Below are 15,105 nucleotides of genomic sequence, written 5' to 3'. Positions count from 1 at the left end.
TTTTAAGAGTTCTCCACACTGCTTTCCATAGGGGTTGAACAAGCTTGCAGCCCCACCAGCAGTGGATGAGCATTCCCCTTTACCCATACTCCTCTCCAACATTTGATATAATTTGTTCTCTTGATCTTAGCCAGTCTGACTGGGGTAAGATGAAATCTTAAAGTGGTTTTAATTTGCATTTCCCTAATTACTAATGATGTTGCTGTCTTTTTTAAACATCACTGTAATGTGGCTTTAAAATGCCCCACTTTTTCAGAAAGAATCCACCTATGTTTGTTTCATTTTTACTTCTACTTCATGTACTAATCAGGTGATTATTACCTCCAAAAGTACAATCATCATTTACTTAGCATTTATTGTGTTCCAGATCCTATTTATCCTCTTAACTAACTTTAAAGCCAAGAGATTATCTTCATTTTACACAGGAACTGAAGTTCTAAAGGTTAAGTTACTGTCCAAGATCATACAGTTTAAAAGCCTCAGAATGTGAATTCGAATCAAGAGAAGTATGGCTAGGAGCCCTGCATTCTCTGAGGCCAATCCCTTGAGCTAAATTATTTTACATATTCTGCTAAATCAAACATACCATAGATGTTATTATTCCTACCTTACCACAGAAAAGAGAATACAGCAGTTAAATAACTTTATTCAGGGTGAAGAATTAATTTGGGCATAAAAACAGTATAAACTTTATTAAGTGTGATCAACCTTTTGACATTATGACATGCTGTTTTCATCTGCAAAGTTCACACAAGAGAACCATGCAATGGAGTTACAAAAATAATTTCATAATTTTTTAAAATGTACGTGTAGATGTATATGTGTGTCTGCATGTGTGTATGCCATGTATATGCTGGTTCCACAGAAGCTAGAAGAGGGTGTTGGATCCCCAGGAGCTGGAGTTACGGGCAGCTGTGGACTGTTCAACATGGTTTCTGGGAACCAAACTCTGACCCTCTGAAAGAGCACACATGCTCTTAACTGCTATGCCAGCTCTCCAACCCCAATGTTCTAAGTAATTTTGCAGTTTTGTATTGGGCACATGATTGGGCACAGATTGGATATGGCTGGCAGTCCATCAACTTCGAAGCCCACTTTGCATGTATGTCTCCCAGAGTCTGCACAGTCAATGACACCAGGGTCAATAAGTTTAAATCCGTCCTTGTTCTCAGCGAAGTGCAGTCCTTGATGAGGCTTTACATGGGAGTGTGTGTACATGTGTGTAAAACGAGGAAACTCTTGGATCCTGAAGCAGAGGACTAAATTGCTTGTATTCATCTTTGCAGAATTCCTGAGCCTAGTGCTTCTCAGTTTTAAAAACATAACCATTATTTAATGAGTCTGGGTTTAAAATTCAAATACTTATTGCTTGTCCATTCCAATAAGCAATTATGAACTCTTTCCAGATATCTTGGTTTAGATTCTTCAAATCCTGTCATTTATCAAGCAGACATTAATGTCCAATGCAAAGCAAAATGGAACGTTTACTAATTGATGAAATAGGCCACAGACAAATATCAACTTGTCAATACAAGTTTTTAACTTTTGTTTTTTACATAATTCCAAACATACAGAAAAAGTAGTTAAGAAAAAACAAACACATACCTGTACCCAAAATATCTACTTAGTAACATTTTTGCCACTTTGACACCAGGGTCAATGAGTTTAAATCCAGTTCACACCTTTGGATTAGAAAGCTCATTGGAATCAGTCAAATCCAAAGCCTGAATAAAAGTTCAGTGCCAATACAGCCCTAAATCTCCAAAGTAGTCAGGCCTGACCTTGAACCTGTGACCCTCTAGCCTCTGCCTCCAGAGGGCTGAGAGGGCAGAGATGGACTAGCACAACCAGCCTAGGGTGCTTTCTAAAGGAGGATTACTCTCATGGTCTTTTTAAAAATAGTTATTGTCAAACTATATTTCATAAAAAATTGATAACAAAGAAAAAGAATCCTACTTCAAAATGGTAATCAAATACCAGTCAAGGCCCTCCACCATCTAGCAACTGCAATCACCACAGCTGCATTGAGAAATTTCTATTGTAACATGTGAGTTTCCATTTCCTCTGGCAATAATAGCCACACATTTCATTTTCAATATTTGGCATTTCACAATGGTAGAAAAGGCCTCTAGTACCCCAAAACCTCCACATTTGGTTCCACACATACTGCTAAGTGGCTCTGAAAGGTCAGCTAGTTATAACCATGCTGGTTGTGCTTTAGCTGTGAGATGAAGGCTGAAAACACAGCCCTGGCAGATTCAGAACACCTGCGACCTTGTCTGAGCCACTGCCTGGGTGAGCAGCCAGATCTTGAAGTTTTCACTATGCAAACTGAGGAATGATCAGTCGGTGGACGGTGGACGGCAGCCAGCAGATGCACCACACTTCCTTCAGCTTATGGCAGGCTGCCCTCCTCTCCAGCCATGCTTTAGAAAGCCTTTGTCCCCAGCATTCACTGAAAATACATCACAGGTGCCTTCAGTAAATATCTGTCAGGGAGGTCACACTGTAAGACTGCTGCAGCTCACTCTTGCTGATGGGCTTCCAAGGGTAAAATAGTACAGACCGAGTCTTCTCTAGCATGAGGAAACCATTGTCACTAAATCTCCCTGGGATGCTTCCGACATCCAGCCAAACAAAGGGAGCGACAGCTGATGTTTCCAGATCAAAAACAAAGATGTCACCCTGCTGAGAGATGTTGGCCTGGAAAAAAAAAAAAAAAAAAAGAAGATAAGTGAACTGGAGGAGGGAGAGCTGTCTGCGTGCAATGCCTGTCAGAATTGGTGCAGGCTTAATAAAATGTGCATTTCCTGGGACTTTGGTGTTAAGTGCTAAAGGCATATATTCCATGCAGATATGACACTTGACAGTGCTTGGAAAATGATTTAAGTGGAAAATTGCCAAATTGTCATCTCAAACCAAGGAAATACATATACTAATTATTAAGGGAAAATATCCCACAAGAACCTGAAAGCTTTATACCTTTAACAATTGTTCTCAGAATATCACAACATTTGGCACGAGGAGTGGGTGGTTTAGATGACTTTCTAGGGATTTATGACTAATCTAGCTACAGAGCCCAACCAGGAGGCTGACTTCAGTCCTCTAGACTCAGGCTTTAAGTTACAGGCCATGTTCAGAGGTCACACCACCTTCTCTTGCAGTGAAGATCCCAACACAGGCAGGGCGGGCAGGCAGGTGGGCAGGCAGGCAACTCACAGGGCTCACTCCAGCAAGCAGGGAGGCCCAGGGAAGGCCAAGGCCAGAGAGACACAGACGGGGTGGGGTGGGGTGGGGTGGGGTGCTGTCTGGGCTGCTACTTAGGTTAGGAAATCACACCTCTGGGCACCTGGCTGAAGAGATGGGGGTTGACACTTGAACTTTGGGGCTTGGGACAGACAGAACAAGTACTTACCTATATCAAACCCCCGAAAACAAATGCTAATTAACATTATTACTACCATTGTATTTCTTGAAGAGGAATAAATTTCATTGAAACACAAATGAAACAGGACAGATAAAGAAGTCCTAATTCTATCTCACCCCCAGTTATTACCAGTTAATGAAGGCCTGACTAAACAACAAAAGCTTGGCCTGTGTGTGGGGGAGGGTGGGTGTGGAGTGTGGTGTGCATAGGTATGTGTACTGAGGTCGGAGTTCAACATAAGGTGTTTTCCTAAATTGCTTCTCCACCTTTCCTTTTGAAACAAAGGCTCTTCTTGAACCTGGAGCTCATCAACCCAGCTAGACTGGCTGGCCAGCAAGCCCCAGGAATCCTGTCTTTGCCTCTCCAGTGCCAGGACCATAGGCACAAACTGCAATACCTGGTTTTCGATTTGGTTTCTGGGGATCAAACTCAGGTCCTCAAGTTTATAAGCACTTTACCAATTCAGTCATGTCCCCAGCCAAAACAAACAAACTTATTTTCAAAGTCAGAAGTTTAGAGATTATGAATTTGTCCAATATGGAGGGTTTTTTGTTGTTGTTGTTATGACTAGTTCATGCTTTGTTGCAAAAGAAAAAAAATCTATGTAAGAACATCAACTTTCTTACCTCTGTTCCATCTCAGTTTTTACAGATAACTTGGGTTTTATTATGTGAATATTTCCTTATTAATTTAACAATTAATTTGAAAAGAAAAATATGTTTTCAATTATTAGAACTTTTTTGGAAAAAAACCCCAGAGAGATTAGGCATTTCTATATTATTGTTTCCAAAGTCAGTTTTTAAAATCCCATTAAGGTAAAATGTGAAATAAATTTAAACTTGGCTAAATTAGAGTGTGAACCTTTCTGGGAAAATACCGTCAGTTACTGCACGGAGGGAATGGAAGGGACGGCTTCTATCAGCTAGACAAATACCAAGTCCACCACGGCACCATTTTTAGAAAAACATCCTGAGCGTCCCATTTTTTTCTTGACAATTATAAAGAGATTTGGTGATCAAGCTACTTTAAAGCAATAAATCAAAGAAAAATGGAGTGATCAGTAGACAGTACTTAAGTCAAAATTGGGGTGTTCCGACCAGGCTCCTGTGTTTCCCAGGCAACAGGACCCTGAGCTTGCTGCTTACCCTCAGTGAACAGGATTTCTCACTTGCAAAACCAGATCATAAGACTTCAGTTGCTTTGACAGACAGAGATCATGCAACAAAGAACCTAGAACAGAGCCTGGAGTAGGAAGGGACCAACCATCCCCAGGCCTCATATAAACCCAGTACCAAGTGGGGAGGCTGAAGTCTCAGCAAGTCACAACATGCTGGCCCAGGGGCAGGAACACCCCACAGACCACTAGGACCACAGACAAGAGACACTTACAGTGATGTGAGCCTTGACCAGTCCCACAGCATCATTCAGAGAAGACAGGAAGTGATGGTTGGTTGGGCTTGAGAGTTCCCGGTCAGCTGAAAGCTGAAAGGAAACCACACATTTTCCCCTTGTGCAATTCCCACATCTCGTCAGCAGTTTAGACACTGGCTCCTTGTAGATGGTTGCTGCCTTCCCTGCTTTAATCACAACTGGGGCAGTCACATGAGAGCACAGAGGCTTCAGGGAGCTCCATGAATGAAGTCTCACCTAGGCAGGAAGAAAACAATCAAAATGAGCATTCTTGGTTACTGGTTTTTTTTCAAAGAGATAACAGTGGTAACAGCAGCTGAACATCAGAACATCAGGACTGGTCAAGGGATGTGGAAGAGTGCTCATCCCAGCCCTGCTGAGTTCTAGCCTCAAAGCTAAGTGGCTCTGCTTCTCAGCCTCCATTTCTTCACAGAGAAAATGAAGGTAACAACAGTAATAACACTGTAAACTTTACAAGCTGTGATAAGAATTCAAAAATAATAATTCATGGAAGGCACAATACCTGGCACATTGCATGTTTTCTATCAATGTGACCTACAATGTTAGAAGCATCCTGTAAACTGTGGCCATAAAGACACACATTTTCTAAGTCTTTCTTAATTTTTACTTAAACTTGTCTAAGATGCAAGTTTATTTTTCTATATACCTATTCAGGATAGTTTTACTGACTTCAACTCTTTCTTTCTTATTTATTTATTTATTTATTTATTTATTTATTTATGTTTGGTCTTTTGAGACAGGGTCTCCTTGTAGCCACAGCTGGCCTGGACCTCACTATGTAGACCAGACTGGCCTTGACCTCACAGACATCTGCCTGCCTCTGCTCTGCCTCCCAAATACTGGGACTAAGGGCAAGCGCCACCAAACTTGGCTTTGATTCCAACTTTAACACACCATTTTCACTCTTTCTTTTTGTGAAATTTGGACCAGTCTTAACAATTTTAAGTAATATCATATTTACACAGCAGTTTACAGTTTATACAATTCCTCTTTGTGAAATTCTTTTATTAATTTTTCATAGATGATCCTAAAGGAGCAGGTTACTATCATTTTACAGTCAAGGAAACCGAATCCCAAGATAACAGCTTTGCTCAGGCCCCAAAATACATCACAGGCTTTCAGCCTGGATATTATCTGTCTGCCCTCTCACTCCAAGGACACCCTTTCCTATGTTACATACACTAACAACACTCTGGTACAAATCAATTTCTCTTTCATTTATCCTCCAAAGGGTATAATCAAACAACTAAGGAAATCATGTAAAGTCCTTTTCTATCTTAGAGACCCCCCCCCAAAAAAAATCCAAGTAACTCACAGTGAGTGTCGTGTTGTAGTCTGTGTGAAGATCTGACACACCATAGATATAAAATACATTTTTATCTTCAAAACCTACTGGTAAGAGCGGAGCGAAGAAATGCCGAGCAAAGTAATGCAGCATTTTCCACTTTCCTCCATATTCTGAAAATAGTCAAGAGCATTAGGAAACAGCAGGAACTGGCAGCAGGGTCACCGTGCACATGGCTCAGCTGGTACAGCTCAGCAGGATTTACTGGAGCTCATGTGTGAGGGGGTTGGTACCCAGGAGAACTCAGGTGTGCTCTGGGCATCAGATCTGGACACTCTACCCTGTCAACCTCACAACATCAGGCAGAGAGAGGCTGGTATTCAGAACCTAGATTCTAAAGAAAGAACAGTTCAAACACTTGATTTGAGCCCAATTTTGAGTCTAAGCCCTTTCTCAGAGTCAACCCTGCTTCCGGAGCTCAGCATATCAATGGTTTTTGGTTTGTTTTGATTTTGTTTGTTTGCTTCGTTGTTGTTGTTTTTTTCAAACAAGATGCAGGCTAACTGCCAACCCTGGATCATCCCACCTTCACTTCCTAAATGCTGGGCTTCTAGGAGTGTGGCATGACGATGGCTGCCAATGTTCTTTTCATTGCACACACATAAAGAAGGTCAGCAGCAGTGGCAGTGAATGCTCGCTGCAAATATTTACTTGTAAGAATTATCTAGACTTTAGTCTCCTTTTCCACAGGCACAAAATCTTTTGAGCAAAGCAAATCAACTGCTATGCAAAATTGGCTTTCCAAGTGAGACTAGAAGAAAACGCTCAATCCTATGACAGTCAGTAACAGTTCCTCAAACACAGTGCAAAGTTGTCAAGACTCTGGAATTCTGTGCCTTGTTCACACATCTAGTAGGTTAAACCTCCTGCTACTTTTCTGTTGCTGTGATAAAATGCCATGACCAAAAACAAGGGTTTATTAAAGCTTTTAAAGAAGAAAAGCTTTATTTTGGCTTATGGTTCCAGAGGGAGCGCCCGCAATGATGGGAACCCCGGCACTGCGGGAGCAGGAAGCTGATTGATTGTATTTTGTCCTCAGTAGGGAGCAGAGGGAACAAGTGGAAAGCGGGGCCATGCTATAAACCTCAAGGCCCTGCCCTCTGCCAGTGACGTGCTTCCTCCAGCCAGGCTCCACTTCCTAAAGGTTCTATAACCTTTCCGAACATCACCACTAACTGCAGACCAAGTATTTAACTACACGGGTACTGAATTTGCCAGCTGCACTCTCTTCAGAAAAATATAGCTTGATCATCCTATTTTTCTTGACAATTATAAAGACATTTAATGACTAAGCTATTTTGAAGCAATAAATCAAAAAGAGTAGAGTAATTACGAGACTGTACATAAAAAGTCAAAAGTGGAGTTTTCAACTAGGCTCCAGTGCTTCCTAGGCTACGGGACCTTGAGCTTGCTGCTTACCCTCTGTGAACTGGTTTTCTCATTTGCAAACTATATCACAGCACTTCAGGGTTGTTGTGAAAGGCAGAGATCATGCAATAATGCACCTAGGACTGAACCTGGAGCCCAGTGGAGATGCAGTTGCCACCACTAGGACGGACAGAGATGGGGAGAGGCAATAGAACAGACAGTGCAAGCCGTGGCGATGGAAGAATGGTAAAAACCAATTCTTTCAAACTTTGCAAAATTTTAAGTCTTAACATTGCATTCCCAACTGTTCCTACTTCCTCAAAACAGCAGCTCCTGGGAGAAGAGCCCTGTGGAGAAGCCTTGCCTACTGGATTTATGAAACAAACCAGAATTTCCTCTGGGAAACTTTTCTCCTTTGTGGGAGATGGCTCTCGAGGTAACTTAGAGAGTCTTACATCTGACATTCAGTACAGGGAATAGACTGTATAGATGTCATTCCAGAAGTCAGGCCATAAACAGCACACACTCAGGAGAAAAGGAACTCAAGGAGAAGCGCTCTGATACCCTGTTACTATGTAATAAAGCTTAGATAATAGACCAAAAATGCTAGGTGATTTCTGGCTTTGTCATTAGCTCTCTAAATTCCCAAACTTATGAGCCAAGCGAAATGTCCAGGCAGATATCCACAAACACAAAATCATACCTACAAATTAGACACAGATTTGTGTGTGTGTGTGTGTGTGTGTGTGTGTGTGTGTGTGTGGTATACATGTATTTATGCAGATATGTGCACCTATGCACATGAGTGTAGAGGCCAGAGGACAGGAGGCATTCTGTTCTTTACTCTCCTTATTTCTTTGAGGCAGGGTCTCTCATTGAACCTGGAACTAAGCTGGTGGCCAGCAAGCCCAAGTGAGCCTCCTGTCTCTACCCTCTATGGTGCTAGGGTTACAGGTGTGCAGGGTCCTACCTAACTCTTTAAATGGGTGCTGGGGCCTTGAGCTCAGGTCCTCATGGTTGTGCAGTAAATGCTTTTACCTGATCAGATATCTTCTAACCCTTAGACTAAGTGTTTTTTAAATAATCTACTAGAACCTCCAGATTCCATTAATCCATTTAGGGTATCCTAATTTCAGGCAATAAGAGGTGACAGATACATATCCCACCTACACGCTGAGAAACAGATTAAGATAATTAACTAGTTAAATGGGAGCCACAAGGCTGCCCAGAGGAGGGGAATATATAGCATGCAGCTTCTCCCTCCTACAAGTTGAGTATCTCTAATCTGAAAATCTAAATTCAGTATTTTCCAAAATGTGAAATCTTTTGAGTACCAACATAGGCCCAAAGGTAGAAAATTTTCATACCATGAAACTTCACTTCATGCACAAAAGTATTTAAAGTAATGCATAAAATTGCTTTCGGGCTATGTATCTAAGACATAAAATATAAGTGGATTTTATGTTTATTCTTGAGTTCCATCCTCAAGGTATCTCACGTGTATATGAAAATATTCCAAAATGGGGAGAACATAAATTCTGAATGATTTCTGTCCCCAAGCATTTGGGTCTCTCACCTGTTTCCTCTAACACATACAAGACTCCAGAGACCTGAGGCAGGCAGGGTCCTGCCATCACAATCTTGCATTTGGTCTACCTACTCTTCCTTGAAAAACTCACCGAGATAATTGGCATGCAACCATTTAAACAAACATTTACAAAAACTGCACTCTCTAGGCTTCAGATGTCTACAACCTCATCCACAGACAGAAAAGGCCGGAGGTGTCCGGAACTCTCTGAACCTCTGCAGCCGCACTTCAAGCACCCCGAAGGCTATTCTTCACAGGTCACCCAATTCTCATGCAGTACTCCATACTTTTCTGTCTGCTTGGTGCTGATAAAATCTGGTCAGAGAAGGTTGAGCAAAAACCTGATTCCCTACAAGAATCCTCCATTTCACAGTGTGAAGCCTACAGACTCAGATTTGCATTCAGAGCCCGTTTTCCGGTCTCACCCAAGAACAATGACCTCTTCATCCTATGGCTTCACTTCACTACTTTACCCAAAACTATTGTTCATATTATTGTAGGGATACACCCATGAGGGCCTGTTTATGTTTTGACAACATGGTGCTGATATGGATTTCTGTCATAAGCCAACATGGCTAATGCTAGACATGGGGGTAGGGGGCAATGGCTCAGTACAAAATGGCTGATGCCAGATGTCCAGGGACCCTCAAAAGTAAACACTGATGTAATCTGTTATATAACCAGTTTTGGCAAGCCACCTTTGTGTGATTTCCTATAAAAAGTCCTTGGGATAAAGGGCACACGTGCTGTTACCCTGGGCTGCCTGCCCAGGAGCTTGTGTGCCCTCACTCAGACAAAATATAACATGTTACATTTGTCAGCAGCTCCATAAATCTTTAATCTCCTGCCCCGAAAACTTGGCGTCCACAATACCAACTAAACTTTGCTTTAAATCACCTCTACTGAAGGCCAGAGACTCAGTATTACTTCCTAATTTTTAAAATATATTTTATTATTTTTATTTTATGTGTATAAGTGTTCTATCTACATGTATGTAAGTGCACTTGTGCTGTGCAATGTCTGCCAAGACCAGAAGAGGGTATCAGATCCCCTGGAACTGAAGTTACATATGGTTGTTAGCCACAATGTGGGTGCAGGGATTCAAAGCTCTGGAAGCTCTGGAAGAACAGCAAGTAAGTGTTCTTAACCACTGAGCCACCTCTCCAGCATGCCCCCCCCTTAATTTTTTTAATGCACCAAAACATTAAATGAATTCTGACTCTACTACCTTTCCCAGAGATACAGGCAGAGCATATAACAAGGATCCTGTGCACTGAAAGCAGCATCAGAGAAGGGGCACTCTCACATGTGAGTCAGTCTTCTACCTGGCTAAATTTTCCCACAAAGAAGGAAGGATGCTTGTGTCCATGCCCTTGAGGTTCTGAAAAGCCCTCTGAAATGAATTCAAAACCCTATGTGATAGGAGCTGGGGAGATGGCTCAGTCAGGGGAGTGCTTGCCACACAAACACGAGGGCCTGACCTCAGATGTTCAACACCCATGTGAAATGTGGGCATAGAGAGGCAGGTAGCTGTAATCCCAGCACCTGGGAGGCAGAGACAGGGGACTCCCTGGGACTTGCTCACTGAATTGGTGAGCTACAGAGCTCCAAGTTCAGTGAAAAAAGGAAGGTAGAGAGCTGAGGTAGCACTCTGGAGGCAGAAGCAGGCAGATCTCTGAGTTTGGGACCAAACTGGTCTATACCATGAGTTCCAGACCACCCAGGACTACATAATGAGATCCTGTCTCAAATAAAACAAAAATAAATGAATAAGTGGAGAATGACTGAGGAAGACGCATGATGTCAACCTCTGGCCCGTGCACACATATGTGCACATACACATGTATCACACACACATGCACGCACAATTCTATGCAGTAACTCCGCCACACTCCTGGGATCTCTGTACTTGAATTATGTCTTGGTAGCCTGCTATGACTTTGCCCAGCCCAGGACTCATAGACACCTCAGGCTCACGAAGAGACTGTCAGGGCCAGCTAGGTGACTAGTTCACAGAGCAGGTTTGGGAACAGCCTCTTTGGGGCCAGTTCTCCTTGGAGTAATCTAATCCCTCAGGCTCTGTGTTTTCTCAGTCCCTCTCCCACACAGATATTGCTTCTCTCTCACACAAAGAACACTGAAACACTTACCTAGAGAGGCCCAGGAAGGAGCCTGCCAGATATCATTCAACTGCCAATAAAGGGCCCCCATAGTGTGGCCTTCTCCACTCGATATCTTTATCTCGCTGCGGCTGCGCAGGTAGAATTCAGTCTCTGTTTTGACACACTGGGCCTGCATCACCTGATTTAGGAAAACATACACACTGTTGCTATTGTTTGATGTATTCTGTTAGGTCTCAGAAAATTACAGCTTGGGTATTTTGTTTTGCTTTTTTAGAGCAAATAAGAAAAACTGGAGAACTGGTTTGAATTTGGATACCATTCTTTTACTAAATCTAGAACTAGCACCTTAGCATGAGAAACGCCATTTCTACAACAGGATTTGTCTGGGAGACTGGGTATTTTATTTGTTGTAGCAGCAGGTAACAAGGGAAACAGGATCATGTAAAAGTCAATAATGGTGCAGGAAATAAAGGAAAACAAAGACTATCATTTCAGAAAAAATGCTATGTGTAGTCAAATATTAGGGTTTTTTTTCAACAATTGATTCTGCAAATACAGTTGTTTTTTAAAATATTTTACTTACTATTTTTATTTTATGTGCATGCATGTATTGCCTGCATGTAGGTAAGTGCACCCATATCATTCAATGAATGCCTGTGGAGGACAAAAGAGGCTGTTGGATCCCCTGGAACTGGAGTTATGGACAGTTGTTAGCTGCCATATGGGTGCTGGGATTTGAACCCAGGTCTTCTGAAAGAACAGTTAGTGTTCTTAACCACTGAGCCATCTCTCCGGCCCCCAGATTCTGCAAGTACACTTGTACCTATTTTTAAATTTTTTATTAGAAAAAAATCTATAAGAAAAAAACGTGTGACTGGAGAGATGGCTCAGTGGTTAAGAGCACTGGTTGCTCTTGCAGAGGACCCAGGTTTGATTCCCAGCACCCACATGGTGGCTAACAACCATCCATAACTCCAGTTCCAGAGGATTCCGATGCCCTCTTCTACATCCACAGGCATTGCACAACACAGACACACTTACATACATGCAGGCAATACACTCATACACATAAAATAAAAATAACAAACAATTTTAAAAAAGAGAGACTGGCCCACCCAAGACTCTGGTGAGTCAGATCCCATCCACCATCTGCATTCCATTCCTCTACAGCTTCAGCACTTACAATCTACCCCACCTCCACCCTGTGCCCTGCCAGCCTTGGACCCAGGCCTGCTCCAGTTCCTCTACCCCCAATCTCTGGACTAGCTTCCTAACCCAGACCGGCTAAACCCACTGGCATAGATTGCTAAATCCCTCATCAAGTGTCCCTAGCTCCATCTTCCCCCAGCTGGAGATCTGCCTGACAGATTGGCCCACCTAGGACTCTGCAAAAAGCAACAAAGCTACATAAATAACATAAACAGAACCAAAATTCAATGAAGCAAAGGCAGAAGTTCCTAGCGGACACACAACCAACAAAGAACATCCATATGCACAAAAGGCAGCACAAAGAAACCAACAAATTATATGAAAAACTAAGAGACTATGTCCCCAACAAAATCCCCTAGTCCTACAGAAGTGCACTACAATGAGAACCACCCCAAGGAACCCCAGGATGCAGAATTTGAAAGAACAATCACTAACATGTTCAAAGAATTTAAAGAACACACACACAAACAGCTCAAAGAACTCAAACAGGACAGGCATAAACTTGTGCCTGAAGCTCAAGAAAATAGAACTATGCAGCTGAATGACATAACAAAAACAATTCAGGACTTGAAAAGTGAATTCACAAAAGAGACAGGAAAACATTGAAGAAAACCCAAGTTGAAATGAAGATGGACTTGAAAAACTCAGTAAGTCAATTTAAATAACAGGAGACAGTCTCACAAGCAGAATGAATGAAATAGAAAACAGAATATGAAGACTGGACAACAAAGTCAAAGAACTGGACTCCTCAAGCAAAGACTATGAAAAACCTTTAAAAACACAGGAATGGAATACGTAGAAAATGTGGGACACCATGGAAAGACCAAATCTACATGTCATAGGCATACAGGAAGGAGAAGAATCTCAGGTCAAAGAAATTGACCAGATCTTCAACTGGAGAATTAAAAAAAACTTCCTCACATTAAGGAAAGATATACCCATAGAGATACAAGAAACACATCAAACACCAATTAGACAGGGCCAGAACAGAATCTCCCCATGGCATATCATAGTAAAAACACTAAATTTACAGGAAAAAAAAGAAAAAGAGGGTACTGAGAGCGCTAGAGGAAAAACAGTAAGTTACCTATAAAGGAAAACCTATCAGAATTATAGCTGACTGGTTTTGTTGTTTACTTGTTTGTTTGTTTGTTTGTTGTTTTTTAGAAAGGGTCTCCATAGTTCCAGCCCACCTGGAAGTCACTATGTAGACCAGGATGGCCTCAATCTCACAGAGATCCACCCGCCTCTGCCTCATGAGAGCTGAGATTAAAGGCATGTGCCACCACTTCTGAGATAACAGTTGACTTCTCAAGGCAAAACATGAAAGCCAGAAAAGCCTGAATAAAATATTCCCAGTTCTAAATGACCATAGATGCTAACCCAGAATACTTTACCCAGAAAAACTGTCTATCATAGTTGTAGGGAAAGAAAAATCTTGCATGACACAAATAGAATGAATTCATGTCCACCAAACCAGCCTGTATTAGTCACTTTTCTGTTGCTGTGATAGAAACACTAACCAAAGCAATTTATAGAAGGAAGAGTTTATTTGAGCTTATGGTTCCAGGGGAATTACAGTCCATCATGGCAGGGAGGCATGGTAGCTGGAGCAGGAGCAGCAGAACCTAAGCTCTCACATCATCATGCAGGCACAGGAAGCAAGAGAGCAACTGGAGATCCAGCAAGAAGAATTCTTTAAGCCCACCCCCAGTGACGTGCTTCCTCCAGGATAGCCACACCTTCTAAGACCTCCCAAAACAGCACCATCATCTGGGGATTAAAATGTCTAAATACTCGGAGCCTATGGGGGACATTTTCATTCAAACCATCACACAGCCCTAAAGAGAAAGCTCAAAGCAAGATAAAGGAATGAGGATAGGAATGAGTATATCCAAGTGGTTACAGAAAAAAAAAGGAAGGTATAATTACAGAAAAAATAGGATCAAGAACACAAACAAATTAAAATGACAGTAACCAATACACATCTTTCAATAATGATATTAAATATCAATGGCCATAACTCTCAAGTCAAAAGAAAACAGGCTAGTTGAATGGATTAAGAAACAAAATCCAGCCAGGAGTGGTGGTGCACACTTAGGAAGCAGGGGCAGGTGGATCTCTGTGAGACTGTGAGATTGCAGCCAGCCTGGTCTGCATAGCAAGTTCAGCCAGCTGGGACTACAGGGAGACTCTGGCTCAAAAAGACCAAAAAAAGAAAGAAAAAGAAAGAGAAAGAACAAAAGAAAGAAGGAAAGAAAGAAAGAGAAAGAACCAAAATCTAGGGGACTGGAGAGATGGCTCAGTGGTTAAGAACACTGCTCTTCAGAGCACCTGGGTCAGAATCCCAGCACACACAAGGTGGCTCAAAACCATCCATAACTCCAGTTCCAAGAGATTCAACACCCTTTTCTGACCTCTGTGGGCACTGCACTACACAGGTGCACTTACATACATGCAGGTAATACACTCATACACATAAAATAATAAAAAAAAATTTTTTTAGTCTCTTTTAAGACAGGGTCTCTCTGTAACCCCAGGTGGCATGGAACTCATTATGTAGACCAGGCTGGCCTTGAACTCACAGAGATCTGCCTGCCTCTGCCTCCCAAGT

General features: G+C 42.0%; 1 protein-coding gene across 2 annotated transcripts in view; it reads right to left on the bottom strand.

Annotated features, from left to right (window-relative positions):
• Positions 1–630: 630 nt before the first annotated feature.
• Manba (mannosidase beta) overlaps positions 631–15,105 on the bottom strand; it is a 137,224-nt gene continuing 122,749 nt past the window's right edge. For both annotated transcript variants that reach the window (XM_008826198.3, XM_029560232.1), the window contains 4 exons: positions 11,310–11,460; positions 6,174–6,316; positions 4,817–5,074; positions 631–2,703 (listed from right to left, as the gene is read on the bottom strand). In XM_008826198.3, the coding sequence (XP_008824420.1) occupies positions 2,479–2,703; positions 4,817–5,074; positions 6,174–6,316; positions 11,310–11,460 (777 nt within the window). In that variant the 3' untranslated portion in view covers positions 631–2,478. The remainder of the gene's footprint in view (positions 2,704–4,816; positions 5,075–6,173; positions 6,317–11,309; positions 11,461–15,105) is intronic.

This window comes from Nannospalax galili, unplaced genomic scaffold (genome assembly GCF_000622305.1).
Source record: "Nannospalax galili isolate Female #2095 unplaced genomic scaffold, S.galili_v1.0 scaffold189, whole genome shotgun sequence".
Taxonomy (NCBI): Eukaryota; Metazoa; Chordata; class Mammalia; order Rodentia; family Spalacidae; genus Nannospalax; species Nannospalax galili.
This window is presented reverse-complemented; position numbering and strand designations above follow the sequence as displayed.